Here is a 19,529-nt window from a genome sequence, read left to right as displayed (position 1 = left end):
TCCCTTCATTCTTCAACATTTTTAATTCACCTTTAATTCCAATGGAAGCTATGACATTGGGGTTGTCCCCGCATGCTCTGAAACGTTTGGAGGCTGGTTTCCCTTAGCTCAGGGAAAACATAATCTGAGTTCAATCTGGCTTCGTAGTGCTCCTTTCTCTTTTTCTTGTCGTTTTAACCCAATATTTAGAGGCCTAATACCACCAGTGAAGTATTCAAATGAAAAAGCATAAATTGAAACCTTGCGTGACAGAAACTCCTAAACTTAGCGTGACAGAAACTCTTAAACTTAGCGTGACAGAAACTCCTAAAAAATAGCATTATAAAAATACAGACAAAATACAGCTGTCGAAAATAAACTTTTAATTTAGGTTAACGCAGGTGTTTTTAAAGCAACATAAGCCTCTCAGTATTTAACAGTTTTTTCCTGAAGATAAGTCTGTTCCGTGAAAAGAGGAATATTCTGTTTCAGAGACTTGACTGAAATATTAAATGACAAACTACTCATCCTATGTCAGCCAAATAGTACGTACACTCCGCATGTTTACCTAGTTCCTGTGCGGCTTTCTTCCAAGCCTTCACATGTTTTGTCCCGGATCACGTGATCCGAAACGATTGATCGCGGCGAAATATAGAGGTCTATGAACTAGGCAACATCCATGTAATGTTCATAAAAAATCTCTCAGAGAATCAACGCGTCATGAAGATTGAATCTATTATCACTTTTTAGATGTTTGTAACGAACGATAAAAACTCAAAAATGTGCTAGGTGGTAATTCCCTTTTCCTGGAAAGAGAGGAAGGGTTCGTCAGAGAAACAAGAAATTTTGGAAGCTGGGCCAGGTTGACGAGGAACGTTGAACGGTGGAATGTCAAGTGTCTTGCGTGGCCAAAGCGTCTGCACAGATATCACAAAATAAGATTTTTTCACGTCAAAAAAAATTAAGAAAAGACCAGTTACAGTTAGTAATTACAAACAATTAAGCAGAAATAATCTCTATTCCGATTTTGTGCTGGTCATGTGGATTTGAAGACAACAGGAAATAGAAATGTACTAGCTAATGGAGGACTCCTCAGGTTCGCGCAGAATCTGTGTGAAATGTCGGCACGGCTTTACCTTTTCCAGATTTTACTTCAATATTTTTTCAGCCCTTTCATGAACCATTAATTGTGAAAGTTGTCAAAGAAATACAAATTTTTCGCTTCCGTAGCTATATTCCTCCGTTCAATTCACCCGTCACTCCATGCCAGTTCATCGATTTATATTTTTCCGGGAATTCTATTTTTTCCGGGAATCAACATTTGTCGAGTTCTTCGAATCAGCTAAGTCGAGATTCGTCTCTCATTTTATGTTGCTTTTGAAAACTGTTTTCTTGGCGAATTGCAGGTGGAAAACGGAATTAACAACTAATCGAGTCATTCTTTACTGTTAAGCGTAACATTTTAAACGAGAGGTAAGCTTAGAGATGATATTTGCAGCAACGTAACAGGAAAAGTAAGCTTACATCAATTAATTCATAAGCTAAATTATTGGAGCAAAAGATAGTGAAATGCACGATTTTTCGGTAAAATAATAGTGCACTTCGTGTCGTTAGATTCTGTTCGACTGCTTTTATCTCAAGTACAGTTAAGTGGACGTTTTCAATTTCGGGTTATATAAATTTAACAAAACATGAATCCCGGAAGCAGTCAAAATGGCGGAATCCGCAAGAAACCAACACTAGAGCACAATCAATCTACAAAAGCTGAAGTGGAAAAAATAGAAAATCAGTGAAAGAAAAGTAAAAGCCAGAATCTTGCTTTTCATCGTTACAATTGTGGCAATATTCTAGCCATTAGAACCTTTATGAAGCATTTGATTCAGTTTGATTGTTCGAACGAATTTCATGTGACGTCAGCAAAATTCTGAAATCCAAACTACTGGCCAATTAATGCTTGTTCAAAGGAGGAATGACAAATCACTATCCACTAGGTAACATAGTGTCTTCTGTCAACTCTTATCCACCAGATTATGATTTATCTATTCCCAGTTGTTCAATGATTAGGCTGATATTCTGTTGTCAAAAAGGCAGAAATAGATCTTTATATAAACAGATGTGAACAATAACTGAATTGTGCTAGTGATTGATTAACATGATTGAAAAATTTTCACTTCTAAAGCTTTTGGGGTTCCAAATAAGAGCAAGAATCAACATAATTTTTCATCTGGGTCCACATGAGAAAAATGTAGGGTGGAGATCATAGTTCGGAATTTTGATCTCTGAAAACAGTTTGGCTCAGAATTTAAAGCATGCATTGAATTTATTTCTCAATTTTAAGCACTCTGTGGGAACATGAGGATGTTGACAGCTTTAAATTTTAATTTACATTATTATTTTGAATATCCAACCCCTGCCTAATGCAAACCAACCAAACATTGTATGAACACTACATTTATTTTCTTACTTTTTCTGAACATGAATAAATGACAGGAAAACTGTAATATTAGACAATTATTGGATGAGGTTTTTGTGATATCCAGAATAATCAAGGTTGAGGTAGGGTTTATCAGCCAAAGCCGAAGGCTGAGGTTGATAACCCTTACCGAGACCTCGATTATTCTGGATATCACAAAAACGGAATCTGATAATTGTTTTATTATACACTGAACAGAAAAAAAAATGAAAGTCATGTTTTTGCTTCTTCACTAATGGCAGGCAGCACAAAGTACATGAACTTGACATGACTACCCTTAGACAGTCATGCACTGCGGTCATACATGACATGATTACCCGTGACCTTGAGTGTCCTTGATATGATTATTGTATAATCTGCAGTTATGACATCACGGGCACAGATTTCGAAAATTCACGGTACGCTTTCAGCCAATCAGAAAAGAGATAGTGAGTTCAATGTATAATAATACATATAAGCTGTGGAAATGACTGCTCTTCTAACCACACAAGGAGATGAGTATCACAAAAAGCCCTTTAAAGGTAGATGTGGGGAGGACATATATCCCTTGTGGGCGAGGCTTAAAACCGGAAATAAACATACACATCATTGTTGTATGTTGAAAGGACAGATCTAGATCACATAGCCTAAAACAGATGGGCAAATAAGAAGGGGGAATTGATAACCAAGGATATGTGGTAATTTTAAAAAAATTGATGTCAGTTTTTCATGTGTCTGTCCTGTTATTAATCATTTATATTTTCATCATAACATTGTCAAAGTAGTTGTGGATCCATGAGGTGACAGGCAAGTGGATCCACAGACTGTGTTGACAATGTTATGACAAAATTCCTTGTCAATAACAGGACAGAGGTTTGAAAAACTGATGTCAATCAATTATCACCAAACTTATAAATTCTTGTGTCTGTAAATGAAAATTAGCCAATGAGCAGGCAAGAATTTCTGCAGTTATGTAAAAATGCATATTTAACCAGCCTTTTTAATCTTTTTTCATGTGCTCTGGTTAGCTGATAATTCAATGTAAGATGAAAGAGCACCTGAAGTCATTGATTACAGGCATAAATTTAGCTCTATTCACATTAGCAATACACAGTGTGCTATGCTAGCTGCAGCTAGATAGGGGTTTCCAGACTTTATACTGAAGACAGATGCACATTTAATTTTAGGCTGGCATGGCAACAGGTGGGGGCCACAGAATAATCTCATTTATGCCAACAACACTTCCAGGGCCTTCTGCAGCCCCCATAATTCTATCTGCACCATCAGCTGCAGCCGGACCAGGTAAGCACTAATGACTAGATTGAAGTAGCATTTGAGGCTCACATGTATGTACAATACACACTGACGGGGTCTCAGAATAGGCCATATTTGTATTCTTGGTATTCGACTGGAACTAGCTTGCGTTGGAGGCTCATGTAGGGGAATAAATCATTAAAAAGAGATTAAATGTAATTTACATTTCAAAAGAGCCCCCACATTAGCTTCATTTGCAAGCTAGTTCCGGTCCAATATTGAGAAATTATATGGAAATGGCCTATTGTATTGTGGTTGAACATGATTTTTGCAACAAGCCATCTTGATCCAAAGGGTGATATTGAATGGGGAGAACTTAACAAGTAGCTTTAATAATATAAACTTACTGATACATTTTTATGGCTTGGGAAGTTTACAGTTTGGGAGCTTTTTTAGGAGTCTTTTGCAAAAGAGATTTTACGACATGATTGACACTTGAATACATTGGTGAATCAACAGCCACTGCTAGGATTGACTGATTGATAAGACTTCAATTCCCTGATGATTCCACCCTTGTATGTCTAATCTTTTTGTTTGTTTTTTTAAATTTAATTTTTGCAGTCAGCAGCTTTGACCTTGGAGACAAGCAGAAGAGATGGGTTGTGATCGGCATTTGCCTGAACAGGCTTCTTCTACCAGTTCTCCGCGATTTTACTGGTCAAGAAATTTCCAAACACTATACATCACTAAAGGGCTCTAATAAAATTGACACTCAAGTCTTTGGTTCCCAGTTAACTCACGATGGATCATTTAAGTTGAATTACAGTAGCATCAACAACAACTGGGGAAGGTTCAAGAAAAAGGAACATTTGTATGATTATAAAGTTACCACAGATGTAGATCTGGCTAAACTGTACCTTGAACCACATATGGCTAAGTTCACAGGTGAGACAATATGCTGCCTGGGGGAATCTCCCATATAGAAAGAACAGGGCTGCTTGTCCAAAATTTTGTTACCAAGGTACCACGCACCTGTTTTGTGGGCATAGCCTGAAATTTTTTCACCCCTGAGAGGTACTAATTCTAAAACAACACATTAACTCACACTTTCATAATTTTCAGAAATTGTTGCAATAAAAACAATTGCTTTGAATACCTTCTCGTAAAGTTTGTGAAAGCATTGTCTTAAATCTCTATCAATTTGAAAACATACCGCAAAAGCACCTGCGGGGGTCCCCGCGGTGGACCTTTTGAGGCTGACCACCCTAAGAGATATCAAAACCACTTTTTTGAACTCTAAAAGGTACGACAAGCATGCACCCCGTCCTCTTTGTATGGGAGTCCCCCACCACCAGGCATGCTGCTATCTTGTGGATAATCACAGACTGGTGGAATCGAGCGCTGACTGGTGATTCTTGTTCCTTCTAAACAACTGTGTTGCTGGCAAAATTTTTGATTTTCACTACCAACCAACTAACTGATATTTTCTGCCCATGGCCAATTGTGTCTCTTCTAGAGAAGAATTATTTGAAAGTAATTCTTGTTCCCCTGAAATCGATCAATAAGGAGCTCCTCACATTGAACCAGAAGAAGTCCACGTCCTCCAGATCCGGAAATCGTTGGTCCTCAGATGCAAACGTGCAGTTTTGCTTACTGCATGGACTTATATAATTATTTCATACAACACCAGTTCATGTTCTTTTCGGATTTAGCAATGCCTGATGTTGCCATAATGATTGTTTCTGAGTGAAGGGGATCAAGTGGCGTTTGAGTTGCTACGCTGGGTGCGACAGTTACACTTATACAGGCGAGTTAGTTAGTTTCAGGATTCGCTAAGAAGTCTGAAATTTTATGGCTATTTTTGGATGAGGGCTATGTTCGTTCGTGTTAGTGATCAATATTTAGGCTAACCTGAGTGCTGTTTCGGCTAACCGCGGTGCCATTTCATCATTTTGCCATTTCGTTTTTAAATACGCCCAAATTCTGTTCCATACCAACCCCTTTAGAATGGATGCCCCACTGTGTATGGGTTACACTCTTCTGCGAAGTGCTTACCCATGCAATACTAATTTTAGTGTCTCTTTACAGGGTTTGATAACACGTGCGACCTGTCAGCGGTGCTAGGGATTCTGTCGAATGCATCTGTTTTTCATGCTCGCATTCAAACCAATGCAAAGGATGTACGCGCCAAAGTGAGAAATGAGTGGGGCCATTGCAACTTTGACCACTGGACCGAGTCAGAATTCCAAAAGTGTTTTCAGCTCATGGAAACACTGATTCGCTCACTGGGGCTTCCAAAAGCTGATGAAGATAAAGAACTTGATGATCTCCATGACTGGGAAACAAAGGGTTAGTAATTTGAATGAGTTTTGCCCATCTTCTAGTGATCCTGAGAACATCTCACTGCCCCTTTCGTTGTTCTTTATTGGGAATAACCTATCCTGAAGGCAACCTGCATACTGATTTCAACTAGTGTTTTATTGATTTATTGATTTAATTTTTACTTTGTGATTCACACTACTTACAACACTGGTACGTCTACTAGATTTATGGAACAAACTTGTGTTCAATCAATTCAGTCAATCAGTTTGTTTGTGTCAAAACGTGGAATGAGGTTACCCTCCATATCCGAGCCTGTGGCGTGCTAAATAGTCGGTCATTTTTTGCTTGTCAACAGTAAATGGTACGTGTATCTGACATATTTATTTATTTCCGTGGTAGGCATGATATTGTGCATGGGATGTCCAGTGGATAAGGATTTAATGAACCTCGTAAGTGCCGAGGTTACTACCCTAAACCAGGACCTCGAAGCCATCAAAAAATCAAGTGCTGATGAAGCCAAGAAGATAAGTACAGCATTTCAGGATGTCGGAGATGAAATAAGTAAATTTGATAAGCGTATAACCGACATTGAAAGCCGAATGGAGGCAGAGCGAAAGGAGCAATTGGAAAAAAACGAAGTCTTGTCAAGTACAATTGGAGATATTTCTAACAGCTTAACAAACATTGAAAAACGCCAAGATACAAATGAAGGGAACATTGCCCGGTTAGACGAAAGGCAGAGCGACCTGGAGACAGATGTCACGTCTTTGAAAGAGGGACAAGATAATCTAACCTCGAAGGTTGAGGACCTAGAAATCGGGCAGAGTCAGTTAGAATCTCGGCTTAAAGCTCTAGAAGAGAGTAATATAAATGCAACAGCCGACGTTGAATTTTTTCAAGTAGCCAGTCGCAATCCTTGCTTTTGTGGTCGCGAAACCGAGCTAGAGGCAATAGCAGAGCAGCTGAAAAACATCAAGAGGGGTTGTGCTGAAGTAGCGATTTGCGGTCTCGGAGGTGTAGGAAAAACATCTCTTGCTGTCGAGTTGCTCTGGCGTCAAAAAGAGAAGGAGGAATATCCAGGCGGTATTTTTTGGATCTCAGGCGAGAACAACGATCTTTTTCAAATATCCCTCAGCGAGATGGCGCGCCAAATTGGAACTCTTGAAAAAGAGTTTTCTAATTCCTTGTCAAGAACTCTTGATTGGCTGAGAAGGCGCGAAAAGTTGTGGTGTTTGGTTGTTGACAATCTTGACGAGCTTAAAATGTCTGCGAACATGCGAAAGTTGCTCACTGGCCACTGGAAACAAACGGCGCATGGCCATATTATCATAACCACAAGGAGAGAAGCAACGGAAATTGGAGAAGAAACGGGTATCGAAGAAAACGTTTGCATCGAGTTAAAATGCTTGACAGATGAAGAAGGGATTCAGTTTCTGCGAATGCGAACGGGAATAGCTGGAGAGAACGACAGTGAGATTTGTGAGCTGGTACGAGAGCTTGGTGGGCTTCCTTTAGCTCTTGATCAAGCTGCAGCTTATATAAGATGTCTTCGTCAACCCATAAAAGAGTACATGAAGAAATATAGGGAGCAGAAGCTACTTCTCTTGAAAAAGAGTAACGCCCGGAATCTGGTAGAAAACACTTCACGTGAACGCCTGGCTATCCACACTACATGGTTGCTGAATTTTGACCACATCAGTCAAATCTCAAAAGAGAAGGAACTTGGAGAAATTCCGATTCTTGTGATGAAAGTGTCCGCCTTTCTTGGTCCCGACGATATTCCTTATGAAGTGATCAATGAAGGCCTCAACAAAGTAGATGATGCTGAAGCCATTGGCGATTTGTGTGACCAGGCCGAGATAGTGTCTCTTCTTACTAAGTTCTCCCTTTTCCAAAGATATGGGACACATTCCTTTAGTGTACATCGTCTGGTGCAAGAAGTAATCCGAAGTGACATGAAGAAAGAACAAACTGAGTTAGGCGTTCTAACTTGTGCAGTACGTGTCCTTCACTACGCATTAGCCAACACACGTTCACCTACAGAAGTGTGCGAACGTTTTGTTGAGGACGCTGTTTTTAGTGTAGAGAATCCTCCTTCGTTACAGCTGTGGGGAAAGTTGGCTTCGCATGCCACTTATTTGCAGGAGCATTTGCTCACCTTCTCAACCAAACATCAGGAATCGGTCCCCACCTTGCTATACACAGAAGAAACCGTGCGCATCTTCAATGAGGCAGCGATATTTTTCAGTGTCTCTCAAGAGAAAGTCAAGGCTCAAGCAATACAAGAAATGAAACTAGAGTTCCTGGTCAACCTCGAAAGGTCATCCTCAGAGGAAGATCCTAATTTGCCACCTTATTTCATCGATATGCCACTCAAAGACAGGGACTACAAGCTGATATCTTGTTGTATGAGACAGCCTCTTCCTAAACACCACGACATGGCTGAAGTAGACATCTCTCAAAATAAGAAGGAAGAGGAAGCCAACCAGCTAAGAGAAAAGGGAAACCTTGCAGTAAAAAGTAAGAAGTTTGAAGAGGCATTAGATCTATACTCCAGCGCCATTGCTTTATCGTCAGGCGACTATCGACTGTTCTCTAACAGGGCTCTTTGCTATTTGAAGCTTGGCCAGCCACAGAATGCTCTTGATGACTGTCAACAGTGTCTTTCTTTGACGCCATGCTACGACAAGGCGCTGCTACGCAAGGCTTGGGCTCTCCAAGAACTAGTTAAACGTGGATCTACTCAGCTCACGGGGCAGGCACGAGCAGCATTAGCAGTGGCCGTTCATTTTGATAACAATCTCCGTCTGGACAAAACATTTTGCAAGAGGTTTCCAGAACTTTCAGAAGTTCGCTGCAGAGAGATAAGCAATGAAACACAACTTGCATTTGCTTTGATGACCACGCAAGAAAACGAGACCATGCTACTGCATGAGGGAGCGTATAATTTAACTCTTTTTGGTATTTTTACGGATGTACAGATTGTAGGTCTAGGGCCCAGGACCGTTTTGAATTGTACAAAAGGCTGCGCAGTTACCCTTGCAAGTTGTTATTTTGAAAATATCACATTTCCCAAAGGTAATGTTCCGTTGGTCTGTCGAGACAAAGGATCTATTCACATGAACCACTGTAGCATTTCAGGAGGAGAGACAAGCTGTGACGACTATCCAGAATGCAATGGAGGATCAGGATGTATAGCAGCCTCTCTAGGGAAGCCTGTTTGTAATCGGACAGGAAAGTTCGGAGATTCAGAATCAAAGTCTGGCATTGGTGGTTATCCTGGAGTCCAGGTGTTATGTGGGAGCTCTGCACTGATTGAAAACTGTGTCATTTGTGACTGTGGGGGTGGAGGCGCTCTAGTTGCTGGCGAAGGTGCTAGATTATTGATCAGAAAATGTGAAGTGTACAGGAACCATCAGGCTGGTTTAGAAGCAAGAGAAGGCGGGAAACTTGTTGCGTCCGAAAACAGGATCTTTGACAACGGTTATCACGGCATCTTGATTGGCCCAGATGCAGGGGAATGTGACATCGATGGTAACAAGATCTTCGAAAATGAAAGAGAAGGCATTCTTGCCCTCCATACTACGAACGAAATAGAGATATGCAACAACGATATTCACCATAATAGACCTTTCGGGCTTTCTCTGGATGACAATTCTCAAATGACGATTCGTAATAACAGGATATTCGAGAATGGATTCTGGGGGATACTTGCTAAGTCACGAACATCGGCACACGTAGTAGGAAACGTCATCACTGGCAACAAATGTGGTGGCATCTTCATTGGTATCAATTACTCTGGAAGAGTTCATCTGGAATCAAACATCGTTCGAGACCATTGTGGTCCTTGGCTTGAGTATCAAGACAAAGCCAATAATCTCCGCATTCATCGCAGCTCAATAGATAGCAAAGTTGCTGCTCTTCTAGGTTTTCCATCGGGAGAGAACGACTGTTACTCCATTCCTCCATTTCTTAGCGGAAACGAGGAAGTTAATAACGAAGAAGGCATGCACCATCCCAGGGAGGTTGTTGAACAACGTTACAGTGGATGCACGTATTGCCGCCGCTCAAGAGATGAAGTAGAACGCGTTATTAAGTGCCCGAATTGCCACATTGCATCTTACTGCTGCAAAGAATGTCGACGTAAACACAGACCAAAACATAAGACTTTATGTGCCGCCCTCAGAAGTCGCTTTTCTGTAACAGTGGAGATGATCCCTAGCGTCGAGCCAGGAAATGTATCGCATCGAACATTTGGTACTCATTTAAAAGGTATTGGAGAGGGTCCTAAACCCAAGCGTAACAGTAGTAAGAAGTTAATCGTTAAGATTCAAACGCAAACTTTAAATAGCCACCCATTGCAATTGCTGACCGTTTACGACAAAAGCCTCACTATAGATTGCAACATCCAAAGTCCGGAAATTTTCAACGTGATAATGGAATGTGGTGTTCTTGGAGCTTTGCACAAATTCACAAGCAAAAAAGTTTTCTTCTGGGCCATGTTTGCTAAGAGAGGAGAGAAGCTGACAGTTTTCCTTGATCGCTTGGCTCCTTATCAAGAGTGGTAAAGGTTGCCATGTAGGACATATAAGGTTGTACAACATACAGGTTTTCTTAATACGCATTCGCCAGGATAGAAGTACGCGTAAACACTACGCTAAAAGAACACTTATAGGTGCATACCAGACACCAAGTGTCTCAAATTTTACGTTCTCAGTCCATCCCCTCGATCATTACACATGCAGTACAAACCGACGGGGTGAAAATTATCCCTGGAGATGGAATCTTTATGGCGTTGTACGTTTTTAACACTCTACTTGTAACTGCTATGCACGTCAAGGCTCTCGATTATCAGTGAGGAAATGTGAAGTGTACCGAAACCACCAGGGTGGTTTGGAAGCAAGAAATGGTGAGGAATTTACTGCGTCTGAAAACAGGATATTTGACGGTGGTGTTCACGGCATCTTGATTGGTCCAGATGCAGGAGAATGTGGTATTGATGGAAATGAGATTTTCGAAAATGCAAGAGAGGTATTCTTGCTGTCCAAAACAAGACCACGATTTCACACGAAACAACCATATTCATCACAGCAGACCCTTTGGTCTTTCTCTGGATTTTAATTCTCAAGTCATGATCAGCGACAACAAAATATTTGAGAATGGATTCTGGGGGTTCCCCGCCAAAACGCGAGCGTCAGCTAACATAGCAAGAAATGTCCTTTCCGGCAACAAAGGTAGTGGCATTTTCATTAGTGTCAATTTTTCCGGACGAGTTTATCTGGAATCTAACATTGTTGGAGATCATAGTGACCCTTGGCTCGAATATCAAAGGAACAAAGATATCTTTCTTACTGATAGCCAATTGTTTGGAGAGTACGATTCTCGGTCTGAATTTTATCTTCCACCAGGGGAAAAGAACGAGTTGTATTCAAATCCTCCGATTCTCAATGGAAACAAAGAATTTAACAATGAAGAAGGCAAGTATCATTCCATAGAAGTTTGTGCACGACTTTACAGCGGCTGCACGTATTGCACTCGTTCAAGAAATGACGTAGAACGCCTCATGATGTGCTCCAATTGTCACATTGCATCTAACTACAGTAAGGAATGTCAAAGTAAACACAGACCCACATATCAGACATTATGTTTTGCCCTCAAAGGTCGCTATTCTGTAACAGTCGACACTATTCCTTATTTCAAATCAGATGGACGAACAGTCTCAATGCGAACGTTCGGCACTCATTTAAAAGGTATTGGAGAGGGACCTAAACTCAAACGCAACTCTCGTCAGAAATTCATCATAAAAGTTCAAACTCAACGTCTAGATAGCCACCCACTGCAGTTGCCAACTGCTTATGATAAAAGCCTCACCATAGATATCTACAGTCCAGAAATCTTCAACGTGATAATGAAATGTGGCGTCCTTGGAGCACTTCACAAATTTACAAGAAAGCCTTTTTCTGGGCCATGTTTGCTGAGCAAGGAGAGAAGCTCACAGTTTTCCTTGATTATTTGGCTCCTTATCAGGAGTGGTAATAGCTTCTGAGTATAACGTTTAACAAATTGGCATTTTTTTCATGGTCTGTACACTTTAATAGACATAAAATGTTCAAACTTCAAGTGAAGGCACGTACTGCAGGCGAGTGGTTTCACTATCATAAAATGGTGTAGACCATTGAAAGGTGTGTGGAGAATAGTTTCCACAGACAAAACTGTATGAAAACAGTGAATATTAGTTTTATTTCAAATAGTATAATTTTTGTAAGCAATAATTGTGCCACATGTTGATACCTTTTTTGTAATATGCAATATTGCAAAAATTTTGATTTCAATTTTCTTAGAGATACTAGCCTATTTTTGGCTACTCAAAATCAGAGATTTAAAATAAATTAAAAAAACACCCTCCAGGGTGAGCCAGATTAATGGCTTTGTGATAAAAGAGGAAACAGGGCAAGCAGAAGTCTGTATTTTACGATCACTTGCTGCACCACGGTGTAACATTATAGGCAAGCATTCTTTGCCTTTGGTACTCTTGAAGCAGTGCAACTGACTTTGTGATTTTTCCAATCTGCTGTCTGACAGCCCCTGTAGAAACAGTGAGATCAACACAAGCATACAAGAAGCCAATGGTTTAAACCCTTTGCACAGAAGCAGTTTCAATAGGAATCTACCATCTTTAACTAGTGGAGTACATGACCAGTGAGAAAAGCCTGTGTAGCAGGTACTTGAATAATAATGTAGGGCACGAATATTTGAAGTGGTGCGAAACATACGGTAAAGTCACATCTACACCTGCAAGTGCTTTCTCGCTCTTGCACACTGTTCCAACTCACGCCCTATTATTACTCAAGTACCTGCTACTAGCCAATAGTCACACTTGCCTATTTTAAACACAACAGTATTACTGTTTTTTTAAAATTATTTTTGTAATCATTTCAAAGCTGCAGTCTCCTAGTTGTTATTTGGGAAGAAATGTTGCCTGAAGACCCAGATATTGGTAGCGTAAGAGACTAAAAGTGGCACTGTTAATCTCGAACTCTCTTATCGCAAACATCTCGCTATCTCAACCCAAAAATTAGTTTTCTTTGAGACTTCTAGTAAATTGAGTAATTTGCAATGGGCAGTTTCAAGCATTTTTTTCTTAAGAGGACCTGAGATCGAAAGTGGAACTCTACTCTGTTCTGTAAAATTGGACAAAACCCAACCCAGCAGTTAAGAATATAAGTTCAAGGTGTTGCAAACGTCTCAGGAAACTTTGCCATTTGTTGATTGGTAAGATTCGATCCTAAATTTTGTAGCCTTTTCGACGGTTTCAGTTTACTTGTCCCATAATGAGTTTTCAGACAACATTTTTCAAGCCAAATTTATAAGTATGATAATTTGCCATCAAGGACTGAATCTCTTAGAGTTAAGAAATTTTATTGCTTGCCATCACGAGAAGCTGCCAGTCCATGGTTCTAGGTTTACGTTTTGATTGGTTGGTTTTCTTCTAGGTGGCCTGGTTTGAGTAGTCGCACTGTTAAAGTTGATGCAGTTCCGATTTCTTCATCGAGAGAGTTCAGCTATACTTAAGAACCATAATTAATGGTCTTTATTCTTGGGATGAACAGATTGGAGCTTGATAACTCTTGAGAATAAAGATATTTTTTAATTTGTTCATTTCAGTCTGATGTTCCTTAATTTTACGCATAGCTTCTTAATTTGGTATAATTATTTGATCAAATAATGGGTTGCTTGTTAAAGCATTTGACAACAAAGATTAATTCAAGTATTGTTAATCCAGATTTTGATGCATCAAGTATCATTCTCAAGACTGAGGTCGTTAATGTTAGTTGTCAGAGTTGATACTTACGAGTTGAGTTTGAAATGGATTGCATTCCAGTACACGTATGCGTGGATTATTTAAATGTACTAATCAAAACTATAACAAAATTCTCGAAAGTGATTGGCTATCAGCAGCCCGATTTGAGCATTAATTGGACAGTGTACGCGTCATGCTTGTAACTGGACAGTTGTTGTGTAAACTGCTGTGTTTTTCAGCATTCATAACGACGTTAAATCGTTCAGCGCTCAATCGATGGTTTGTTCGTTTCTCGAATTTTGTCATAGTTTTGATTAATTGGTAACAGGGCTTCGCGTCGTCCAATTCGGTCTGTAATCATACTCGTGATTAACAAATCGGACTCCCGCTTCGCGGTCGTCCGATTTTGTTAATCACTCGTATGATTACAGACCGAATTGGACTCCACTCAGTCCTATTACCATTATTAATCATCAGAGAGGCAACCCATTTCAAACTCAACTTGCAAAATAACTTTAACGTTAACATTAACGACATCAGTCTTGAGAATGAGGCTTGATCCATCGAAAAGTCGTTTGAAATACTTTTAATCTTTCTTACAATTTATTATTTGCTTGCTAAATAGCCTTCAATGCACTTCAGGCACATTTTGGGTGGGCGAGCTAGCACCATCTTAGGTTCGGGGAGTGGAAAAAAGTGGCCTCGGGAGTAGGAACAAGGTCGGGGAGGGAGAGGGAGAGATTCTTTCTCCTCCCAACCCTCATTCTCTGATACTCAACCCTCCATGTTTTGCAACTCCTTGATGGTGGCAGATATGCGATGAAAATCGCCCAACAAAAATTCCTTTACTGCAGACTACACTTAGTACAACAGGAAATAATTTAAAATAAAAAACGTTACTTACTTGCTGCAGTATTTTTGCTTCCCACAGCGGCCACAGGATTTCAAGTCACTCTCCTTAACTTTCTTGGTGCAAGACTTGTTGCCACAACTAACAGGTTTCTTAACATTAGCAAACAGTTGGTACCTTGGGGACAACATATCTTTTATAGGCAGATCAACAGGACGAAAGAAAGGAAGTCTCTTTTCTTCTGCATCTTGGCCCAGTTCAAAATACTTTCTGAATTCACTCATGTTTGTGTTAAGAAACGCACCCCTTGCAAGATAATAACAAGCATTTGGGTAGTGTTTAGCACACTGTGGTGCCTCCACCAGGTACTCCTGCAACACTTTCACCGCAGTGTCTCTCAATTCTTCTGTGGTCCAAGAAGCATATTTTGACATTTCTCTGTCCCATGGTCTTGATTTATTAGATGGCAATTCTTCAGGTATATCTTGATTGCATTCCACAGTTTTAGAGCTGTAAAGAGTCATTAAGTTATACCCAAGCCCCCTTTTAGCATCGTAATAAGATGGGCAGCACTTAAGGGAACTTTCAAAAGCTTCAGCAGCTTTTTCGGCAGCTTCTGCAATGGTGTAAATTGCTGCCATGTGGTGATACAAAACATGAAGCCAGCTGCTGTAATTCTTATCAAACTCAAAGGGATCAACTGAAGGAGGGCTGTTAGGTTCAGCCTTTTGAATAAAGTGAATTAAGTTGTCAAAGCACATAAGCGTTTTGCTGTCACCTTTCATACTTTCCAAAGAAACTTTGCCTGCTAATGCATAACCACGGAAAGCAATAGACAAAAGAAGCCCTTCAAAAAAACAAGGATTTTTGTACAAGTTTTCCTCACAAAGCTGGAGAATGTTGGGTAACAGTTCATTTTGTCGTAAAGGAAATGCTTGTAGTATAGAATTCTCAGTTAAGTATCCATGAGCTATAAGAGAAATTCCTCTTGCATCAGTAAAGTTACTTTTACGAAGAACTTCAAGGCCTTCCTTCACCAGTTTGTAAGCTTGAAGGTAAATTCTGGCTGTTGGAAAGGAATCAAACTGTCTTAACATTTCTTCTGAAAAAGGCACAGGTTGAGTAACCGCAAATGGGTGTTTATTGGCTTCAGCTCTCTGCCTCAGTTTCTCACCCATGATACTAAATGACTGAATGAAAACCTCCTTACTGACTTCTGAAGCATTGTGTTTTGTGTCATCACCAGGTCCGCACTCCTGAAGAAGCTACATGAAACAAAAATGCAGTACTGTTAATTTATAGTAAAGCTCGGGCCGCCAAGCAGAACTGAACACCCTAACTATAGGAAGAGAACCACACACATGCATAGAAATAAAAAACCATGCAGCTCTTTTTACATGGTCAACATGGCTAGCAGCATAGAGCCCCAGCACAAGCACCCCACAAAAAACGACGATGTTGCACAACATTTTTAATTTTAATTTATTTATTCAATTCGTCACAAGGAAATATACAAGAAGATACATATTCTACAGCCTTGGTTTATTGTATACATCTTAGATTTTTGTTTAGAGATCCATGTTATGATCAATTAACAGCTGTCAAATCAAGGTATCCACTGACCAGTATCATGTGACCATATCGCAGGCCCAAGTTAAAAGCTCATCAAGATCACGGTTTATTAAGTTGACAGCTGACCAAGAGCAGGGTTTTCGATTGGATCACTGGCTCATGTCAGGTTAACTTGCTATAATCACGGCCAGGATGTTCAGAAGCCGGTTAACGCTAACCCAGGATTAAGCCTTAACCTAATTATAATTTTTTTTGTATAAAAATGTTTTTCACAGCTTATGTTGTGTGTAGTTTGAGATTATTTAAACTCAAAACACAAGGCCAAACAATATAAACAGAAAACCGCGATGCAGAGTTACAAAAACAAAATAATCGGGCCTTTAACAACCTGGCCCAGGAGCTCCGCTTTTAACGCTTGGCCAAATGTATATACATGTATTATGCTTTGTATAATGTACTATTTGGTTAGCCTGTGTGGCAAGCGTTTCTGTGGGGTTCGAGAGCAAAGAAATACAGTGTGAAAAATGGAGAGGGTAAAAGAGGGGTGAGGGGGAGGGGAAGGAAGGAAGGAAACGCTTGCAGAGAAATCCCTGGATTTTGAAAACCGCCCACTTGGCCTTTCATGCCTGAGTGCGCACACTGAGATTTCGTGCTGTCATCGGCTGTCATAAATTAACCAATAAAAACATCGGCCTTCCGTTGCAGAAGTGAACTTTGAACCAAAACAAACTATAACCTACGGTATATTTCTACTTAATCCGTCTAAATTAAAAAGGAAGGACTGCAAGGGTGAAGTTTTAGCACAAATCTGCCAGAAAGTTAAAATATGAGAAGTATTCAAGTTGCGTTTGTAATCCTTGTGCACGCAAGATTCGAAATCTTGGATCATTGTATTCATTCCTCCAGGAATCGATACAAGGTAAAATTAGCAAGTCAACTCCTGCAAAGGCAACTCCAGTAAGGAAGCGTTTGCTGGAAATGCCAGATCCGCAAATCGGTTCGAGTGTTATCGCCTGTAACAAAACAAACAACGGAAAGTCTTCTCGGAAAACTTTGGAATTTGGGCAAGAGAGGCTTCAAACATCTGAGAGGGAAAATAACGATAGTCTTGACCAGTATCTGAATAAAGATAATCTTGCCCTAGGTGGCCTCTGAGTCAAAGTTGTTTATAAACCAACTCCGGAAATGTCCTCGTAAGAATTCCCCACAACGAGGTAAGGCAAATGTGTGACAAAAACTGGCATGCAGCAGCTAAACCTAAAACAAATCATTCAGAATTGTACCCAGAGGTTCTAAATGCTGTCAACAAAAATGCTTCTAATGAAATGTCAGAGTACTTACGAAAACATGTTGCTATGTAACAAGCCAGATGAAATCACTAGGTTTTCCCACGTAGTAGTGTGAATTTTCTGTCCCCGCCCGTGGTTTATTATCTTGTCCTTGGCGCATGTGGCATTCAAGAAAGTGATGTTAAAATTAAAGGTACAGCTGCAAATATTTCTGTCGCACTTGCTTCTGCAATAATGTGCAGGCCTCGAAAAACCAAAGCGTCAGCATTGTACTAAAGGATTTCTTTTCTACCGTACTGTCAAAGCTCACGACTAAATCCTCATTCGGCGAGAAAAGTTAAAGCGTTTTGTAAACAAGCTTCGAGCGCGTCTTCCCCTTTTTTCTGGTACTCAGAAGGTTAATACCTTTGATCGACACATGTCAATAATATTGGACTAGCTCAGCCAATCACGAACCCCGTTCGCTGATGAATAGGGATTTTCAAAATCCAGGGGTTTGTCCACAAGCGTTTCCTTCCTTCCCCTCCCCCACCCCCTCTTACTTTTTTTTTTGGCTTTCGCCCCATTTTAGGCATAGGCAAAACAACGAAAATCCCATTCCTCGGTCTTTCTTTGCTTCCGAACCCCACGGAAACGCTTGCTACGCAGGCTACTATTTGGTTAGCCCTGTTAAATATGTGTACGTGGGACATGTATATGGAATATGTCATGACATTATGCACACAGTTGATTTGATTGTTGATTAATGAAACTCAATAGCTACCAAATGGAATGAAAACTAATTGCAATGATTGGGTGGAATGGATAAGTTCAAGTGAAAGAGAGCCACCGGTTAGCATTAACACACTTTTTTTAAGTAGCAAGGCAATGTGTTTTGCTAACCAAGCACAAGAGCATCTAGTTTACTGAAAGAAATCAACCCTAGGACTTGACAACACTGATCAAGCAACGTGCGGCAACATTCATGGAGAAAAGACTGATGTTTGCTTTTTCAAAGTTTGTTGAACCTCCTTGTAATCATGGTATTTTACTTCCAGGGTGAACGAGGCAGAGAGCAACTTTCAGTCACATTGTTCAGTTAACAATGACCAAGCTGCTGTAGCCCTGAATAATTTTGGCTTTGGTTTCACAATTAAACCATTGCTAACTGGAAATAAGCCTACAGTAGCACTAAAACAACCGCTATAAGCTACAATAGCTCCTAGTAATAGCTACTTACCTGACTCGCCATGACATCACCACTAGCAGCAGCTTTTCCAAGCCATCTCTTTGCCTTTTTAACATCTTTGATTTGCTCACAACTTCCGTTCAAATATATTTCTCCTAGCTTCAATTGTGCCTCAGTATCGCCCAGCTCAGCTGCTCTGGTCAAATAGTGAACAGCTTTGGTAGGTTGTGGTCGGCCCTCTGGGCAATCTCCATCAAGGTAATACTTGTGCAAAAGTGTCAAAACCTTTTTTCTTGTTCCACCACCAAGCGCATTCTCCGTTGTTTTCATTGCTCCAGCAACAAGTCGACCAACTCCCCCCAGATCTGTAGATGCCTCAGATTCACTCTCATTAACGGCTCTTTTGTACCATTCAAATGCTTCTTTGATGTCTTTGTTTACAACTCCCTCAACCCCACAACGATACATTTCTGCTAAATTGAACTGTGATTGGGCGCATCCAAACTTTGCTGCCCTGTGATACATCTCGTACGCCTTTCGCTGGTAATGTGGCGTTCCTTTCCCATCCAGCAATGCACCAAGTCTTGTGAGGATAAAAGGAAGAACATAACCATTATCTACAGCGGAATTTAACCATCCGATTGCCTTCTCCACGTCCTTCTCCACAAAATTCTCAACTCCTTCAGAGTAAGCTGAGCCAAGGTCTGCTTGGGCAGTGATATCACCATTCTTGGCCAAAGAGATCAAATTTTCGATTGAGCCATACGAATCTTTGTAATATTTTTCCACATTAACGCCAGCTTTAGGGTAAAAAGTCATGATCGCTCTCACGCAAATAATGA

General features: G+C 40.3%; 3 protein-coding genes across 3 annotated transcripts in view; 2 read left to right on the top strand and 1 right to left on the bottom strand.

Moving 5' to 3' along the window:
• The window catches only part of LOC145470804 (uncharacterized), a 36,783-nt gene that overhangs the window by 10,146 nt on the left and 7,108 nt on the right, over positions 1-19,529 (top strand). The gene's annotated exons all lie outside the window — the stretch shown is intronic.
• On the top strand, positions 1,329-11,498 carry LOC145470798 (uncharacterized). The gene is made up of 5 exons (XM_081454640.1): positions 1,329-1,452; positions 3,619-3,733; positions 4,307-4,630; positions 5,774-6,034; positions 6,407-11,498. Exons 2-5 carry the CDS (start codon positions 3,625-3,627, stop codon positions 10,573-10,575), a joined length of 4,863 nt encoding a protein of 1,620 aa, XP_081310766.1. The 5' UTR covers positions 1,329-1,452; positions 3,619-3,624; the 3' UTR covers positions 10,576-11,498.
• Positions 11,512-19,506, bottom strand: LOC145470805 (uncharacterized). Its single transcript, XM_081454654.1, has 3 exons — positions 18,739-19,506; positions 14,713-15,923; positions 11,512-12,592 (listed from the first exon to the last, which is right to left on the bottom strand). Exons 1-3 carry the CDS (start codon positions 19,504-19,506, stop codon positions 12,508-12,510), a joined length of 2,064 nt encoding a protein of 687 aa, XP_081310780.1. The 3' UTR covers positions 11,512-12,507.

Source organism: Orbicella franksi, chromosome 15 (genome assembly GCF_964199315.1).
Source record: "Orbicella franksi chromosome 15, jaOrbFran1.1, whole genome shotgun sequence".
Taxonomy (NCBI): Eukaryota; Metazoa; Cnidaria; class Anthozoa; order Scleractinia; family Merulinidae; genus Orbicella; species Orbicella franksi.
The sequence above is the reverse complement of the archived record's forward strand: the minus strand, read 5'-3'. Positions and strand labels throughout refer to the sequence as shown.

Excerpts from the sequence above, each read along its gene's own strand:
- LOC145470798 (XM_081454640.1), top strand. The coding sequence starts at position 3,625 with ATGGCAACAGGTGGGGGCCACAGAATAATCTCATTTATGCCAACAACA. Across the intron at positions 4,631-5,773 it reads ACATATGGCTAAGTTCACAG|GGTTTGATAACACGTGCGAC; the intron begins GTGAGACAATAT and ends GTCTCTTTACAG. Across the intron at positions 6,035-6,406 it reads CCATGACTGGGAAACAAAGG|GCATGATATTGTGCATGGGA; the intron begins GTTAGTAATTTG and ends TTTCCGTGGTAG.
- LOC145470805 (XM_081454654.1), bottom strand. The coding sequence starts at position 19,506 with ATGACTTTTTACCCTAAAGCTGGCGTTAATGTGGAAAAATATTACAAA. Across the intron at positions 15,924-18,738 it reads GTGATGTCATGGCGAGTCAG|CTTCTTCAGGAGTGCGGACC; the intron begins GTAAGTAGCTAT and ends TGTTTCATGTAG. Across the intron at positions 12,593-14,712 it reads AAGCAAAAATACTGCAGCAA|GGGCTGTCAGACAGCAGATT; the intron begins GTAAGTAACGTT and ends CTGTTTCTACAG.